Source organism: Vombatus ursinus, unplaced genomic scaffold, assembly GCF_900497805.2.
Source record: "Vombatus ursinus unplaced genomic scaffold, bare-nosed wombat genome assembly UNPS02014825.1, whole genome shotgun sequence".
Taxonomy (NCBI): Eukaryota; Metazoa; Chordata; class Mammalia; order Diprotodontia; family Vombatidae; genus Vombatus; species Vombatus ursinus.
This window is the reverse complement of record NW_020954603.1, coordinates 657,628-676,248: the sequence shown is the minus strand read 5'-3', so window position 1 is coordinate 676,248 and position 18,621 is coordinate 657,628. Positions and strand designations below refer to the sequence as shown.

Sequence of the window (18,621 nt, the reverse complement as noted above, 5' to 3'; positions counted from 1 at the left end):
AACAGAGGGAAAGCATTGGAATCAAGGGGAATTGGGAAAGGCTTCCTGTGGAAGGTGGGATCTTGGCTGAGACTTGAAGGAAGCCAAGAGACAGAGATGAGGAGGGTGAGTGTTCCAGGCAAGGGGCATAGCCAAAGAAAATATCTAAAGTTGGGAGATGAGTGTCTTGTTCAAAGAACAGTAAAGAAGCCAGTATCACTACGGGGAATAAAGTGTAAGAAGATTGGGAAGGTAGGAGAGGGTTTGGTTGTTACAGAAATTTAAATGCCAAACAAAGATTTTGTATTTGATTCTGGGAGTCATAGGAAGCCACTGGAGTTTACTGACAGGTAGGTGACTTGGTCACATCTATACTTGAAGATCACTTTGGCAGCTAAGTAGGATGAATTAGAATGAAGAGAGACTTGAGGCAGAGACCAATTGGAGGATTGTTACAATAGTCCAGGCATGAGGTGATGAGATCCTGTATTAGGAGGGTGGAGGTATCAGAAGAGAGAAGGGGGTGGGGCACTGGAAGGATGCTACAGAGGTGAAATCAAGGAGAGATGCTGGTGAAATCAACAAGAGATGCTGTGGAGGTGAAATGGACAAGAGATGTTGGAGAGGTGAAATCCACAAGAGATGCTGCAGGGGTGAAATGGACAAGAGATACTGCAGAGGTGAAATCCACAAGAGATGCTCCTGAGGTGAAATGGAGGAGAGATGCTCCTGAGGTGGAATCCAAAGGCCTTAGCAACAGCCTGGGTATGGGGCTTAGAGGGAGCCCAAGAGACTGAGAGGATGGTGGTGCCCTTAACAATAAGGAAAATTAGGGAAATAGGACTGGGGGATAAGATGCTTCCCATGCATCAACCATGTGATAACAGCATCTTTGAAAGCTAATGCAATTTTGGGTTGCTTAGGAGTCAATCAGTCCATCCACCTATCAATATACATTTATTAAGTGTCTCCACACTATGGCCCAGGCACTGGCTATATGCAAAGACAGAAGCAAAATATTCCTTGTTCCCAGGGAGCTCACATTCCATCAGGGAAAACAATTTGCACATAAAATAACTTAAAGGTAATTTGGAGGGGGGTGGAGGTCGGGGGAGGCATTAGTGGTTAGGAGTTATCAGGGAAAACCTCAAGTAGGAGTGGCATTTCAGCTGAGCTTTGGAGGAAATCAGGGATTCTTCAAGATGGAGGTGAGAAGGGAGTGTATTCCAGATGGCCTGTGCAGAGACAGGAAATGGGACCCATTCTACCTGGAACCCAGGGACCCACAAAGATCCAAATACAAGGTAAGTACATGCACCTGAAAGTTCTGGATATTGGAAACCCAAGCCCAGTGAAGCCACATGGCATGGTAGATAGAGCACTGGGCCTGCAGCCAGGATGACCTGAGTTCAAATCCAGCCTTGGACACTTCCTTGCTGTGTGACTTTCTAATCTTTAGCCTCTCCCTACCCACTGGCTGGCTTCTCTCCATGAGAAAGGTGTCTCTATTTCCTCTTCTCTCACACTCTTCTAAACCCACTATAGTCCAGCTTCAAACCTCATCATTCAACTGAAACCATTCTCTCCAAAATTACTAATGATCTGAGTTGCCAAATCCAATGGCCTTTCCTCAGCCCTCATTCTTCTTGACCTCACTGCAGCCTCTCCTCCTGAAAAAGAGTCCCAGCTAAGATCCCACCTTCCACAGGAAGCCTTTCCCAATTCCCCTTGATTCTAATGCTTTCCCTCTGTTTATTACCTCCAATTTATATAGTCTATAGCATGTTTGGACATAGTTGTTTGCATGTTGTTTTCCCCTTAGACTGTGACACTATCTTCTCTCTCTTCTCTCGAGGTTTTTGGACACCTTTCTCTCCTGATTCTCCTCCTACCTATCTGACCACTCTTCCTCAGTCTCCTTTGCCAGTCTTCATCCAGTTCATGCCCGCTAACTGTAGACATCCCACAGGGCTCTGTCCTGGGCCCTCTCCTCTTCTTCCTCTATACTATCTTGCTTAATGATCTTATTGGCTTCCCTGGATTCAATCATCATCTCTGCATAGATGATTTCCAAATATATACATCTCTCCTGAGCTCCAGTCTTGAATCACAAATTTCTCTTGCCCCTCTGAAACTGGATGTTGCATAGGCATCTTCAATTCACTATGTCCAAAACCGAACCCTTTCTCCAAACCCTCCCCTCTTCCTTCCCACTTTCCCACTACTCTCACTGCTGAGGGCCCCACCATCCTCCCAGTCCCTCAGGCTCACCACCTCACTGTCATCTCCAATTCCTTACACTTGCTCAGCCCACATAACCCATCCAAGTCGCCAAATCTCATCCTTCCTCCCTCAACAGAATCTCTCCCACATGTCCCCTTCTTGTAATCACATTGCCAGGACTTTGTCACCTCTCACCTGTATCATTGCAACAGTCCCCTAATTGGGCTCTCTGTCTTCTAATCCTTTCTGTACTCAGCTGCCAAAATGGCCTTCCTAAAGCATAAGTCTGATCATGTTCCCTCTCCTCACCCCCAACTCAGTGAACTCCAGTGGCTCCCTGTTACCCCCAGGATCAAATATAAAATCTTCTATTTGGTATTTGAAAGGCCTTCATGACCTGACCCCTTCCTACCTTTCCTATCTTCTTACACACACACACACACACACACACACACACACACTCACATATACACTCTGAGATCTAAGAACATTGGCCTTCCTGCTGTTCTCTGCGCAAGACCCAACATCTCCAGCCTCTGGGCATTTTCTCTGGCTGTGCCCCCTGCCTGGAATGCTCTCCCTCCTTATCTCTGCCTCCTGGCTTCCCTGGCTTCCTTCAAGTCCCAGCTCAAATCCTACCTTTTATAGGAGGTCTTTCCCAATCTTCCTTAATTCTGGTGCCTTCCTTCTATTAACTATCTCCAGTTCATCCTGTCTAAATCTTGTTTGTAGATAGTCATTTGCATGTTGTCTCCCCCATTCGACTGTGAGCTCCTTGAGGGCAGGGGCTGTCTGTTACCTTTCTTTGAATCTCCATGGGCTTAGCACAGGCCTAGTAGGCGCTTAACATTTACTGACTGGCTGATTCTTCCTCTGTCTGTCTCTCTGCCATGCACACATTGGGAGCTAAGGCTGGGGGAGCCTGGATCTCCTGAGTCTATCTGTGTATGCCTGTATCTCTCTGTCACACACACACACACACACACACACACACACACACACACACACACACACACGGCTGAAGCTGGGGAAGGCCTGGATCCCCTGACACTCTCAGTCTCATGCATATTTGGGGCTGAAGCTGGGAGGCCTGGGACCCCCTGACACTGTATCTCTGGCTCTAGGTTGATTCTCTCAACTACACTAGGGGTGGAGGGACTGTGGGAGTCAGTGACGTCAGCCCCTCCAGGCTATTTCTGACTCCAGGGCGGTTAATTCCTGCTTCTCTCTTGGCCTCTTTTCCTGAAACCATGTCTAATCCTGGCAGACTGCCTGGAGTGGCAGGAAGGATGGGAGGGAAGGCCCTAAGGACTACAAGGCCCATCTGCCCCTCTCCTAGATGTCCTCAGGTCCAGGGATTAGGGGTGGGGGGAGTAGGGGCAGCCACTTATCTCTGGGCTGTGGCTATAAGTTCTTCCTTATCTTGAGTGGGGGAGGGGCGGAGGGGTTGGGGAGGGTGGGGGGGTGTCAACTACCACTGAGTGAGAGCTTAGTCTCCATGAGGCCCCCTGTAAGGCTATCCCTAACCCTGCCATTCAAGGCCCTCTGGAGCTTGGCTCCAACCTCCCCATTTGGTCTAGAGTAACGTTTGTTGACTGCCTGATTTTGTCTGCTTGTTGAACATCTCCATCTGGATGTCCCACAGACACGCCTAACTCAACTCACCCACAAACTAACTCACTCTCTCTCCCCCCTAAACCGTCCCCCCTTCCAAACTTCCACCATCGTCCCAGATATCCAGGCTCCCCACCTTGGGACACTTGGGCTGCTTTTGCTCACACACTCCCACCACGTAGTGCCTCTTTTGCCAAATCTTTTTCCTTTCTGCCTTCACCAGATCCATCATTCACGTGTCTTTCTCTCCACTCACACAGCCAGCGTCTTAGCTCAGGCCCTTGTCACCTCAGGCCTGGAGTGTTGCAATAATTGCCTTTGGTCTGGTCTCCCCAACTTCCCACTGGCCTCCATCATCCACTCAGCTGCCAAAGTACAGGTCTGACAATGTCAATGCCCTGCTCAAGGTTCAGTGGTTCCCCAATGCCACTGATATACCAACTCCTGGCATTTAAAACTTTAAAATCTGACTCCGATGTGTCTTTGCAGACATTTCCCATTATTCTCCCCATGGATTCCATGTTCCAGTCAAACTGACCTACATATTCCCTGTAGGGACATTCCATCCCCCGGGCCTGCCCTCATGCTTAGAAGGCTTTTCCTCCTCACTTCTGTGTCTTGTGATCCCGAGAGCCCTTCAGGATTCAGCTCCCACATATCTTCCTACCATGGCTGTCAATGTCCTCCCTATTCCACCCAAATTTATTTGTATGTGATGGTGGTCTTGGGGCAGTTAGGTAGCACAGTGGATAGAGCCCCAGGTCTGAAGTCAGGAAGACTTGAGTTCAAATCCAGCCTCAGACACTTACTGTGTGACCCTGAGCAAATCACTTAATCCTGTTTGCCTCAGTTTCCTTATCTGTAAAATAACCTGGAGAAGGAAATGGCAGACCACCCCAATGTCTTTGCCAAGAAAACCCCAAACGGGGTCACAAAGAGTCAGACAGGACTGAATGACAAAAAGCATTTTGGGGGGCAGCTCGGTGGCAAAGTGGATAGCATAGCAGGCCTGGAGTCAGGAAGACTTACCTTTGCGCGTTCAGATCTGGCCTCAGACACTCAGACAGCTATGTGACCAAGTCACTCAACCCTGTTTGCCTCAGTTTCCTCACCTGTAAAATGAGCTGGAGAAGGAAACAGCACAGCACTCCAGCATCTCTGCCAAGAAAACCCCAAATGGGGTCACAAAGCGCTGGACATGACTGAAATGACTGCACAATGGTGGTCTGGCCAATGAGGGCATGGTCCTATGAGTATGTGCAGTGGACTCATGTGGGCATTTGGTACGCTTGCTTCTGGAAGGGCATAATCATGTGGAATGAAGGAGTCTGACTATCCCTTTCTGAGTCTGTGCAGATTCAGTGACTGTCTGCTGCCCACTTACTGCATGCAGCAAGGCGAGTCCCTTGGACTGGCTGCCAAGCTGGCACTGAGAGTGCACTCAAAAGGCACTAATTGGCCAAAACGAGCTCTTTTTTCTGGTTGTGTCCAAGTGAGGAGGAGGAAATGGTGTAAGCCTCCAGGTAGGCAGAGATTGGACTGGTGAGAAGCAGCTGTGGGATGGAGCTCAGAAGAGAATTACCCTAAGAGTTGAGACACTGTAACCTACCACAAGGCGTGGCCGTTCAGGAGTGAATTGGTGGGGTGGATACTTTGTAGCAACGGCTTTAAGTTGAAGCTCTCTCCCCACCAGGACTGGGGTGGTAGAGGACAGAGAATGCCCCTACTTGAGGGCTATGTTAGCACTTCTGTTCTTGCTGTTACCAGCTCAGTAAGTACCTCTTTGTAAGAGCTAATATGTTAACTGGCTAAATTGATTCTGGGATGCTAATCACTGAGTTGATCAATTATATACAGAAGATATGAAGTGGATGGAGTCAGGAGGACTGAAGTTCAAATCTGTCTTCAGATACTTACTAGCACTGTGACCCTGGCCAAGTCACTTCATGGATTATAAAGTTTTTACTGACATCAAGTCTAAATTGGCTTCTTTGTGACTCCCCCCTCCCATTATTCTTGGTTCTTCCTTCTGGGACCAAACAGAATAAGTTTAATCCAGCCCTTCATATACTTGTGGACAAGTGCCAGGTCCCCTTTGGACTCTTCTCCAGGGTAGCAATCCACAGTTCCTTCAGATGATCTGAATATGACATGAATATGAGCCCCACCACTATGCTGTCTCCTCCTGATGGTCACCAGTTTATCAATGTCCTTCCTAAATTGTGGTGCCCGGAAGCAAACACAACATTCCTGATAATGGCAGAGAACCAGAGAGACCATCCCTATTTCTGGAAGTGCTGCCCCTCTTACAGAAGTCCAATACCTCATGAGCTTTTTTTGGTACCTTGTTGACTCATAGTGAGCTGGTGGTCCACTAAGACCCTTTTCAGATCTTTTTCAGAACATCTTCTGTCTATCCATGTTTCCCCCATCTTATACTAGTGGTTTTTGGTTTTTTGTTTGGCTAGTACAAGACGTTACATTCAGCTCTACTAAATTTTAATTAAGATTGAGCCTAATTCTTTAGCCTATCAAGACCTTTTTGGATCTTGTCGCTGCCATACACTGTGTTAGCTATCTCTCCTAGCTTGGTGTCCTACATAAATTTAATGAGCACAATGTCTATGCCTTTATACAAGTCATGAAAATATTGTCCATCCTTCTTTCTCGAAGAGGACCAGTGATGTCACAAGGGTGTTGTTTTGACTTGGAGTGAATTGGGTTTAAGTGAGGCAGGACTGTACAAGGTCATCAGCCTCACTCTATCCTCCAGAGTCATTGGAGTCCAATGCCAAGACAAAAGTCAGATTTCTTTCATGAAAATGTTAAGTATCACAGATCCCTGGGGCACCCCACTGAAGACCTCCTACCATATTGACACCAAACCAATGACAACTACTTTCTTGGGTCTGTTCATGCAAACAGTTCTATCTCCATTGAATTATATTATCATCTAATCAATATTTCTCCAACTTTTCCACAAGAACGTCATGAGAGTTTTGCCAAAATCCAAGTAAACTGTAGCTACAACATTCCCCTCATCTCCCAGCATATGGATCTTGCCAAAAAAGGAAACGAGCTGAGCCTGGCCAGACCTGTCCTTGAGGAAGCCAGGCTGGCCTTTTGTGATCGCTGCTGCCCTTTCTAGATATTCACCAACCATCTCTTCAATGTCCTGCTGTCGAATCTTCCACTGGAATCAAAGTCAAGCTCATTGGCCTGTAGTTTGTAGACTCTGTCCTATCCCTTTTTTTTTCCCAATCAGAATGTTTCTAACTCTTTAGTCATGAGATACCTCTTTCCTACTTTCCATATTCCCTGTTATGAAAATGCTTGCTTTATTTCATAAATTAAAAATAAAAAATGTTTTAAAAATTCAAATATGGGAAGAAGATACATGATCGCAGTCCTAGCAGGATCCGAGTTAGACCGATTCTGTTTATGCTATGTTTGGATGAGCTTAAAAGAAAACTGGAAAGAGAGGAAAAGAGGAATATACTGGGAAGGAAAGCGGAGGGAAGGCTAGGGGAAATTGTCCTGTGATGGAGGTGCACAAGTAGCAGTCTAGTTTATATAACACAAAGAGGTGGGTGGGGAAGCAGCTGATACAACTCTCACTCTGTCTGAATTATTAAAAAAAAAAAAAAAAGGAAGAGCACACACACACATAGGTTTGGGTACAGAAATACATTTCACTAACCAGGAAAATAGGAGGAAAAGGACATAGTAATTTAGAGGGAGTGTCGTTTAAAGGAGGGATTAATCCTAAACAAAGCAAGCTAAGAATGTACAAAAATATTGATAGCAGCTCTTTTTGTGGTAGCTGGAAATTGAGGGGAAGGATGTCCATTAATTGGGGAATGGCAGAACAAGTTGTGGTGTACGAATGTGTCAGTGTGCTATTATGCTGTAAGAAAGGATGAAGGGGGTGGTTTTAGAGAAACCCGAGAAGTCTTATATGAACTGATGCAAAATGAAGCAGAACCATCATAATTTCTGTAACAACAAAACTAAAGGCAAACAACTTTGAAAGACTTAGGAACTCTGATCATTGTAATGACCAGCCGTGACTCCATAGGGCTAATGGATGAAATATGCTATGCACCTCCTGATAGAAAGGTGAAGGACTCAGAAGGTTGAAATACACATGTAAATGTACAGACATACATTTATATATGTGCATACTTAATATATGTACACACCTGCACAATGCACATACACCTTGTGTGTGCACATGTGTACGTACCCTGTGTACATATTGTATATGCACATGTGTGTACATTTATACATATGTGTATGTATGTGAATGTATGCGTTGTGTATAAAATATATGATGTATAACATATATATAATGTCTACTGATTACAGGTCGAGGGGAGCAGGGCTGACCCCACACAGGGAGAAGAGGAGCGACCTTGGTGAGCAGAAGGAAAGACGGGAGGGAAGGAAATGGGAAATTAGGGCCTTGTTGACCTTAAGCACTCTTTCGCCTTCTCACTCCTCACCTGGCGTCAGGAATAGGGCAGAGAAAAGCGGGAGCAGCCATGGCCAACACCGCGCACCTCCTGGCCTCTGTCAGTCACCAGATAGCGGCCCTGCAGACGCTGGGGCAGCAGATGGACTGGCAGGAGGGCCTGGGCCCGCGGGAGGGACAGCTTTCCCCCTGACAGGCACCCGCTTCCCAGGAGCAGGCAGAACCGGGAGAGGACCGAGAGAAGGAGGGCCGCGGGGGCCTGTCAGCGGCGGCCACGCAGGGAGACGAGCGGGGCGCAGTCCTCGAGCCTCCGGACCCCGGCCCGTGCGCACCAGCGTCGTCGGGTCCGCTTGGCAGCTCGTCTGGGTGGAGCAGACGATAGCAAAAGCAGAACGTGTCCATCCCCTTGAAAGAGAGCGTGGAGTTTAGAAACATCAGCGGTCGCCTGCTCCGCGCCCGAAGGGACGGTACTTTGACGGAGACTCGACGGCATTGGGCCAGTGCCCAAAGACCTTCAGCAAGTAGCTGATGCCCTCACTAAGGAGCGTCCCTGGGATTCCCGGCCTGTGGCCTGAGCCGCCCCAGGCAGAGGACCCAGAGTCTTTTGGATATGTGAATGTGATTGATAGGTGAATTCAAGCCCTAAGTCTTCCAGACGATCTGGCCATAAGCTTTGACCAAGAAGGGATTGTGTATAGCTATTAGCAGCAAAGTGAGTCTGGAACATCATGACATCAGGCAGAATTGAGGATTGTCATCTAGACCGCTCAGAATCCTATCCACATTTATAACAATTAGGAAGAGGTAGGTGGGATTTTCTACATGGCCCAGAGGATGGAATCTAGACCTGAGTTCAAACCCAGCCTTAGACACTTCCTAACTGTGTGACTCTGGGCAAGTCACTTAACCCTATTTGCCTGTTTCCTCATCTTTAAAATGAACTGGAGAAGGAAATGGCAAACCACTCCAATATCTTTGCCAAGAAAACCCCAAATGGGGTCACAGAGTCAAACATTGCATAACAACAAAAATGTATAATGTATATATACATTATTTATGTATAATGTGATAATGCATATATATATGTATGTATAGGTATATATGTATATAGATTTCTTTTGGCCATGGCCAATATGGAAATGTGTTTTGTTTGTAACAAGGGTTTTGTTTTTCTTTTGTTCTCAGTGGGGGTGAGGGTGGGGGAAAGGTAAACTTTTGCTAGTTTAAAAAACATTTAATTTTTTAAAAAGAATGTAAGCTCTTTGCAAGTAGAGTGTTTCATTCATCATATTTATCTCCCCAATACCTGGCACATTGATAGGCACATAGTAGGCACTTGCTAATCCTAGCTGATTGACAGGGCCATCCTGTGGGAGGAGAATCTGTACCTTCCTCTGGTCTCCCCATCAAACGAGCACCTCCCCATATGTATACTTACAAATATCACTTAGGTTCATTCCTCCTGCCTCCCCAAGCACTTCAAAATATTTTAGTGATGATCTACTGTATTCAATTAAGAAGTATTTATTTTATACCTACTATGGACCAAGCACTGTACTAGGCCTTGGTGACATAAAATTTGAAAAAGATGATTCCTGACCTCAAGAAGCTCACATTCTACTGAGGTGGAGGTGGGGGAGGGGTGCTAATATGGGGACACAAGTGAGTAAATGCACAGTATTAACCAGGCCCTATCATTTTGAGAGTATGTTCCTGGTAATAACTGGGAAAAAGCAGGATGGGCCTCATGTAGGAGGTGGCACCTGAGCTGGGATTCCCAGGGGAGAGAGGAAGGAAGGAAGGAACGAAGGAACGAAGGAACGAAGGAACGAAGGAAGGAAGGAAGGAAGGAAGGAAGGAAGGAAGGAAGGAGGGAGGGAGGGAGGGAGGGAGGAAGGAAGGAAGGAAAGGGAGGGAGGAAGGAGTGCCTTTAGACTGGGGAGGCCTCTTGTTCACAGAGGCAGGAGATGAAATGTTGTGTCAAGGGCCTAGCCTGCAATGGAGGGTGTAAGAAGGTGGTCATATGAAACATCACTTTAGCTCTGTTTCTTTCCATCTTTAGGCACCTGATAAAAGCAGTGAGTGTGTAATTGTTTGGAAGGGGCATTTAACATAAAGACCATCACTTAAGGTAATTCTAGTGTCCTGCTATGGGGTGGGAGCATTTGGAGAACCTCCTGTCTTTGGACAAAGATGCAGGAGGATACGAGATGACAGGAGACATGCTTGTGCCACTAGGATGGCACCTGTCCAAGGCCCCTTGGTGGCCAGTAGGACTGTGGCTAGCTCAGGGTTCAAAGGACACTGAAAAGTCCATAAAAGGTACTCAGTGGCTATACCAAGGCCAGATGGGTTGCCTTTTTGTGGCATCCCACAAGCCAATGTGTTAAGTGAAGACAGAGATTGTCTCCCATCCCTTACCTTTGAGATCAAAATATTTGAAGGGCGACTGCCCACTTGTACAGTCTATGGGTGCATCTGTGGGAAAATCAGGTGCAGAACAGATATAGGTACTGAGGTTCCTCATCTTAGCAGGAGTGGAAATCAGAACATCTGCAGGGTTTCAAAGCTCACCCTGTGAATTTTGTTTTCACCATCTTAATGAAGAATCTGGAGGGTTGAGGAGGGCCCTACTTTTCTGTTAGTATAAAGTGGGGCTGTGCTGGAGCCAGCTTGAACCAGACCATGCTATCCAGGTTGTTAAATTTTCAGTGACAGCATTTACACCTCAGAAATTGGAAAATGCTACAAAGCAGGGCTTGATTTATTAGTTGATTGTCTAGACTTAAGGTGACGGAGGAAATGTTAATACTGCAGATTAAATTTAAAAGGGCATTGTGGGAGCATTCCCCTACTCCCCACCCCAGCCTGGAGAGCAGGTTGTTAAACATTTACCAGCACATCTGGTGATATTCTTTAGTAGTCTAACCTGTGTATGACTGAATCATCTTTTGGGGCCACATAAAATTGGGAGGTAGATTAAAATGGCAACAGGATGAGGGCACGTACATTCAAACCCTTCAACCAGATCAAAACCAGGCACGGGCACTAATGGGAAAAAGTGGAAAGGGCAGGGACTTGAGGCAAATTTGTCAGCATGAGGAGGCTGGGTCCTACTCCTGCCCTCAGGAGCTGGAGCAACGTGAGCTCAGACTGCCACCTGGTGGCTTCCACGGAGAATGTACTCACTACTTTTAGTGGTAATAGAAAAAGCAGGTGTGTAGGACGGTAACAGCTGTCCATTTTTACAGAACTAAGACTGGAAACAGAAGGGAACTAGACTGTGGAAACCCTTGAGTACCAGGTTGAGCAGTCTGTATTTTATCCTAGAAGCAATAGGGAGCATCAAAGAATTTACAGTAATGGAGTTCCATGGTCAAACTCACCCTTTAGGAATATCAATGTGGGTGCTGTTAGGACAGACTGGAAAGGGAAGAAAGTGGGGGTGGAGAGAGCAATTAGGAGACTAACAAAGTAGTCCAGAAGAGATGTGATAAAGGCCCAGATTCAGATACCAGAAGTGTGATTGGAGCTCTGTCGATAAGAATATTTGTATAGTTTCAAGGCTTGCAAAGCACTTTACAAATATGATCTCATTGGATCCTCACGAAAACCCTGAGAGGTAGGTAACATTTTTTTTTTAAGTGAGGCAGTTGGGGTTAAGTGACTTGCCCAAGGTCACACAGTTAGTGTCAAGTATCTGGGGGCAGATTTGAACTCAGGTCCTCAACTCCAGGGCCTATGCTTTATCCACTGCACCACCTAGCTGCCCCAGTAGCTAACATTCTTATCCCTATTTCACAGATAGGAAAACTTAGGCATAGGCTAAGTGACCTGCTTAGCATCACCCAGCTAGTATTTGAGGCTGGATTTTAATGTATTGAATGCCAACTCTTGGCAAATGGCAGGGTTTTGGAGCTGACCTCAGAGAGCCTAGCCTTCTGTTCCTGTACCACCCTCTTATGGGCCCCATGACAGAGAAAGGAAAGAAGTCGAATCCTTGGTATATCCCTAAAAGTAGTTTTACTCCCCTGTAGGCTGTTCAGATGACACCATTAGAAGCTTGCAATAATTTGCCATCCATTAACTCTGACAGTTCTATGAAGGCCTTTCCCTAGAGCTCTATGTCTGACCCAGCTGATCCAACTCTGGGATTCCCTACTACCTTGGACACAAAATCAGAATCTTTAATAACCGTCCAAACACTGCTTTCTGAAAAATTATTCTCCTACCCATTTTTGGATCCACATTACCAAAAAAAAAAAAGTCATTTCCCAATGTTATTTGAGTTTATAACATACAACTTAAAAATGACAATTCAACAAGTTTACAAGTAAAACACATTTATTTGAACATACACAAATCCACAGAGGGCCCTGCACTTCTCTCTGAAGTCCCCGCCCACACACTCATTGGGGAGAGCATAGATGGGGTTCCACTGGGAGTCTTATAATCACAGCTTTTTTTGAGGAATTTACACACTATTGGGATTCCAAGCTATTCTGTAGAACCAGGCCAGAACCCTAGCCACCCATCTGGCTTGCTCTGAGGGGTAATCTAATTATATATTAAGCTACTATCACCATACAAAAATGACAGCTTAGGAGCAGGAGACCACCGAGACAGGGGAGAAAAGGGAAAACCAGCGTTCTGGGTTTGGCAACTCTTTCTGGGGCCCAGCTTGGGGCAATACCACCAAGATCTTACAAGGAGGCATGCTTAAGGGCATGGGCATGTCCTACGGACCTTCAGGCCCAGGAAACAACTTCACACAGTGCTTGACAAATGAGATAAAAGGATTCTATCATTTTAAGGAGCTTAGAAAATAAACTCGGAGAAGGCAGGGACTGTCCTGCTTTTGTCTTTAGTTAGCACAGTACCTGGCAAAGAGGAAGCTGGGTAATGCTTTAGGAAGGAAGCACGCTATGATTCCCTCCCGAGTGCCAACCCTCGATGCACTGCTACTATGGTCAGGATCTGAGGAACATGCTTTCCCTCAGTCCTGGCTGTCACCACCGGCCCAAGAATGGGACCCAAACCTCTCATGGGGAACCACGTGCTTGAAGAACTTAGCAGGCCATTGAGTGGAAGACTCAGAAATGGAGGACAAACACCGCCATTTCTCCTGCTCTGTCCCCATGAGCCATGGACTCACTTTAGCCTGATGGCTGGCCCCAGGCTCTGGTCCTGCCTGAAGCGTCTCCTGGAGCCTACAATGGCTCCTGGCTCAGTGCCAGGAAACATCTTCCTCGATCAAGCATGGTGGACACACCATATACAGACTCTGGCTTCACGGTCCCCACGGACTGTGTCAAGCGACAATAGAGAAAACAGAGAATGGCTAGATCAAATCCCACGGGCATAGAAGTTGAGAGGTGAGGAGAGATCAATTCTCCAGAGATCTTGAGGAAACACCAAAGGTAGCAGCAGAGGATACACAATCTCAAGTATTATTTTTTGGAGGCAATTGGGGTTAAGCAACTTGCCCAGGGTCACACAGCTAGTATCTGAGGCTGCATTTGAACTCAGGTCCTCCTGACTCCAGAGCTGGTGCTCTATTCACTGCACCACCTAGCTGCCCCAATCTCAAGTATTATTACTGAAAAAGACAACTAAGTGATTATTAAGACACCCAAGTGCACGTCTAGTTTTCCACCTTCGGGCTGGAGAACACCTTTGATCACTAAGGGCTCAAAGAGGAGCAGACAGGCTTCCAACCAGCCTTTCCCCCTCCCCTTTGCCATCTGGCTGAAAGTTGCGGAAAATCTAAGACCCTCCGGTGCCAATTACTGTCCAGTCTCCACGCTTTTGCACAGGCTGTCCCCTATGCCTGGAGTTCCCTCCCTCTTCCTTTCCGAAATCCCTTTCTTCAATATTCAAGCACCATCTTCTAAGAGAAACTCTTCCTACCACCCCACCCTCACTCCTGGCCAAAGACACTAGTGTTGCAGCTCCCTAAAATCCTTGAACTTTGTCTAAATACGCTGTCTTCTCCATTTGAATGGGAGCCCCCTTGAGAGCATTAACAGCTTCACTTCTCTCTCTGAATCCCCAGCCCTTTGCACAGCGCCTGGCACAAAGGAAAAAAGGCAACATGGCATAGCAGACAGAGGCCCTGGCTTGGTATTAGGGAGCCGTGAGCTCACCACCTGCCTCAGACAGTTGTCAGCTGTAACAATGGGGCAAGTCACAAGCCCACTGAGCATCTGGATAAAGAAGGCGTTAGAGCCAAGGGCCATTTTGCAAATGGCCCCTCAAGAACCCTTGAAGGTTCGAACAGGAACAACCCTGTTGGATGACCCTGATTGTTAATATCGAGGGAGTCATGGGAGACTGCAGCCTGCCTGCCTGACTGTGGGTGGCATCCTTCCCTAGATCGCGGCTGAAGCTCCCACCCCAACCCTGCAGTCACTCCAGGGTGGGGCCTCACCATCCACATGGGACAGACCAAGCACAGTAAGCTTGTTGCCCAGACTGGGATGTGCTCATCCATCTGCACGTCTCGAGCAGATGCTAAAATTCTGCTGGGCCCAGAAAGACAGGGAAAAGGAAAGAGGAAGAGAAAGGGCCGGATGCTTTGGGGGATTGCAAAGTCCTTTTATGCACTCCATTTTGCTTTTCTCTTCTGGCAGTGCACCTGGCAACAAGTCACACAACGGTCTCAGAAGTGGAATGGAGGAGAATGTAGAGGTGCACGGTGGGGAGCGGGGGCATGGGGGGCTGCAGCACACAGAATGCGTGAGACAGGGCCAAGAACAGCCCTGGATGGCCCAGTGGCTAAAGGATCACAACAGACGCTTCTCTTGAAATCCTTCTGATTGTCAGGGAACTTCCCTGGGGTGAGGCCAAGGGAGGGCTAGGGTGGGGGTGGGGCAGGTGGCATCCCTGGGGTGGCCCCAGCGATCATGCCCTGGTGTGCTCCATGCTTACCTGGGTCTGACTGCTCCTAACCTGTATGCTCTGTTGGGGCAGGTCTCATCATAGCTTTCTACCTTTCCCCGGTGCCCTGCCCTTGCCAGGCACTTCATGTGTGTAGCAGCCCTCCCCCCTCCTGAGTAACGCTTCTAAAGGCCCTAGGAAAACTCTGGGGATCATCAGGCACCCTCCCCACACCACTAAAACATATTCCCCACCCTCTGGTGTCCCAGAGTTCAAGGTCAGATTTCCCCATGTCGCTTAACCTCAGCCTCAAGGTGGTGTGATTCATGGTCCTGCCTTTCAGCCAACCCAGGACCATTCCAGGACTCCTAGGAAGCTAGTTCTGGTTACTCTGGGCTGCTGATTCCGAAGGCCCCAAGGCCTCACTTCCTCCGCTGCCCCCCACCCCAGCCTTTTCCATCTCCTAAGCATAAGCACGAGGGCCATGTGAAGCTTTGCTTGCTTCCATATTTAAAAAATACATATATTTCACAGAAGAGTTTGCACAGCCACAGGCAGGTGGATGAAGGGGCCGGGGCTCAGTGGGCAGCCTGAGGGGCCAGAGAGCTGGGCCTGAGCATCACCACCCAGGACACACAGCAGATTACTGCACCAGCAAGAAGGGGCCTTACTTAATCCCTGAAACCCAGGGGTCGCCCAGAAGAGCCCCTACTGATGCCTAATCTCTTCACTGCTCTTCCTAGAGAACAACTTCTCGAATGCAGCTTTTGCTTCAGTCCAGAACACCTCCCTTCCCCCCTGCCCCCGGCCTCGCCTCCAACATCCACTCTTGCTAAGACAGCCCGGGAGCTCAGACCCTACTGCACCATCCTTCAGTTACACTCCCTCAAGGCTCAGAGAGCCCAGGCTCACCCTGAGAGACAAACGGGAGTCAGGGAAACCCTTCTTCCCCTATCCAAGTGCTTGCAGCTCCGAGGAACAGGCCCTTGGGATATGGGAGAGGAGGGGGAGGGCTGAGGCGTCCTGGAGCTCCGGCCCCCCAAGAAGCTGTTGCCCTCCCTGCCTCCATCCACTTGGGGCGGGATCCCCAGGCCACCCTCTCACTGCCCATGGCTGCTAGTGCTGTGTGCTGTAGAGCCTCGAGGTGGACAAGACTGCAACCACAAGCCTGGCCCTGGTGACCGTGTATGAATGACAGTCGAGACTAGCGCAGATGGATGCTTTGGGGGGCTCCAGCAGGGGCAGAGGCCCAGCACTGGGCACGGCCTGCTGCCAGGGTCCCCTGTTCTCCCTGCTCCCCACAGAGATAGCGGCACACCAGTCGTTTCCATGAGCATATATTACACAGGCGGGAGGGACTGGGGCCCCGGGCCCGGCAGCTACGTTCTTCTCAGGAGGTCATCATGCACCAGGGCACAGTCATGGGGTTCGTGCAAGGCTCTCGGTGGCAAAGTCTCCTCACGCCCAGCAGGCTGCAGATGCCCTTTGCATTGGGGGGCCTGCTTGCTGTCACCGGCAGCATCAGCCACCTTGGTGCTACTCAAAGCCAGTTCCTCCTCCTCTGCCCAGGAGCACTTGGGCTCCCAAGGTGGGCAAGGGGCAGGGCCGAGGCTAGGGGTGATATAGGCCAGGGGCTGGGAAGGGCTGGTGAGCTGTGTGGTCTGGGGCTGGCTGGGCTTGGAGGGCCCCTCTAGCTTGGACCCAGGCTGCAGGCTCAGGGTGGCCTGGGACGAGACTGTGTCCCAGCTGTGCCCACCCTCAGGCAGGGTGGGCACCTGCAGGGGCAGAGGCCAGAGCTGGATTGGGCCTGAGCTGCTCCCAGGGGCTTGCATCGGGTGTGGCCCGGGGCAGGGGAGGGGAAGTCCTGATGGCCAAGGACAAAGTGCTGCAAGTGCTGGCTCAGGACAGGCCTGGGGGGGTGCGGGCTCTGTGGAGGTTGCACCCCAAGGACCCTCAGAACTCGAGGAGCCCTGAGGAGAGTCCTGGGCACCAGGGGAACTCAGGGCTGCCTTGGCCCCTGGGGCCTGCTTGTCAGACACCAGCTGTGTCACGGTGCCCGAGGCAGCTTCATCAGCCAGTGTCCTCATCGGGGTGCCGGGGGTGGCTGGGGGTGGCCGAGCCCTGTCCCACGGGTCCCGGGGCTCACGAGGGTTTTCTTTGGCACTCTCTGGGGCCCGGCGAGGCCCCTGGCCTTGTCCATCCTGGCTGTTCTCAGAGCCATCATCATCCGTGTCCTCCTCGTCCTCAGAGGAGTCCACCTCGCGGATGGCCTCCTGCTTCTGCAGGGCCTCCCGGCGCTCGGCTCGGTCGTGCCGGATGGTGCCCAGGCTGCGAGAGGCTGCCTTGGGCAGCGGGGCCTTGTCCCCTGGGTCACTGGGCAGCACCAGCTCCTTCTTGACCTCACAGGGAGTCAGGTCCAGGTTAGGCTTGCGCGAGGCAGACAACTTCTTCTCTGACGCCCCCAGGGCCGCCCCCAGCTTCTCGGCCGACTGGACCCTCTTTAGGAGTGGGGAGCGTGGCGGCTCGGCACTTTTGGGCCTTGAGATCTGCCGGCCCAAGGGTGGTGAGGAGTGCAGCTTTCCTGGGAAGGCTGCAGGGCTGCTGGCCAGGGCATGGCCAGGCAGAGGAGACGGGGAGCGCTGGGGAGATGTGGCCTGAGGGGTGGGCGACGGAGTGTGTGCCAGGGGGGACAGGGGGATGCTGCCTGCCGATTTGCGCCGGGGCGAGCGGTACTGCCGCTGCAGCTTAGGGGCCAAGCCATGCAGGGAGCTGGGGCGGATGTGGCCAGAGCTAGCCGGAGAGTTGGGCACGCTGGAGCTGGGCGAGCTGCTTTGGGAGGAATTTCCACCTACTTTGGAGAAAGAGAGAGAGAGAGAGAAAGCGAGAGCCTCAGAAACAAGAGGGGTCCAGGGAGGAGCCCAGCCCAACCCCCCACCTAGGATTCTGCCCCCCGCCCTCCAATCCTGGCTCAAGGTGGTGCTACAGGGGGCTCCAGTACCAGCTCCAGGCCTGGGCTTGTCCTTGACCCCCAAGAAGGTGGGGCCCAAAAGCAGGGGCCCCTCGAGCAGAGGTGCAGATCCCAGGTACCTGAATGCGAGACTTCAGGGGCCCCTCGGTAGCCCTGGGTTGGAGAGCGTGGGGCCAGGCTGTGGCTATGGCCATGACCGTGCGTTGGGGAGCCAGGCCCACTCTCTCCAGAGGACAGAGAGCGGCTGAGCGATGACAGGCTGCGGCTTGTGTGCAGCAAGGACGCCTGCTTGGTGATCTTCCGAAACAGGGAGCCCCTCTTCCTGCTGCCAAGAGAAGGGCCACAATGCCGCAGGTGCGTATGGGCAGGGGGCCCAGGGGTCAACAGTTGGATCAGCAGGAGGTGGGACATGCACGTGTGTGTGCATGTGTGTGTGCGTGTGTATGAGTATGCATGTGTGCTTGTCTAGGGGCCAGGTGCCCAG

The 18,621-nt window shown here is 49.9% G+C and overlaps 1 protein-coding gene across 14 annotated transcripts in view; it reads right to left on the bottom strand.

Moving 5' to 3' along the window:
- Nucleotides 1–12,616: 12,616 nt before the first annotated feature.
- The window catches only part of MAST2 (microtubule associated serine/threonine kinase 2), a 139,720-nt gene continuing 133,715 nt past the window's right edge, over nt 12,617–18,621 (bottom strand). For 5 of the 14 annotated variants that reach the window (XM_027838193.1, XM_027838197.1, XM_027838198.1 and 2 more), the window contains 2 exons: nt 18,257–18,462; nt 12,617–18,020 (listed from right to left, as the gene is read on the bottom strand). In XM_027838193.1, coding sequence (XP_027693994.1) covers nt 16,549–18,020; nt 18,257–18,462 — 1,678 coding nt within the window. In that variant the 3' untranslated portion in view covers nt 12,617–16,548. The remainder of the gene's footprint in view (nt 18,021–18,256; nt 18,463–18,621) is intronic. The other 9 variants (XM_027838192.1, XM_027838196.1, XM_027838203.1 and 6 more) reach the window with 3 other exon arrangements.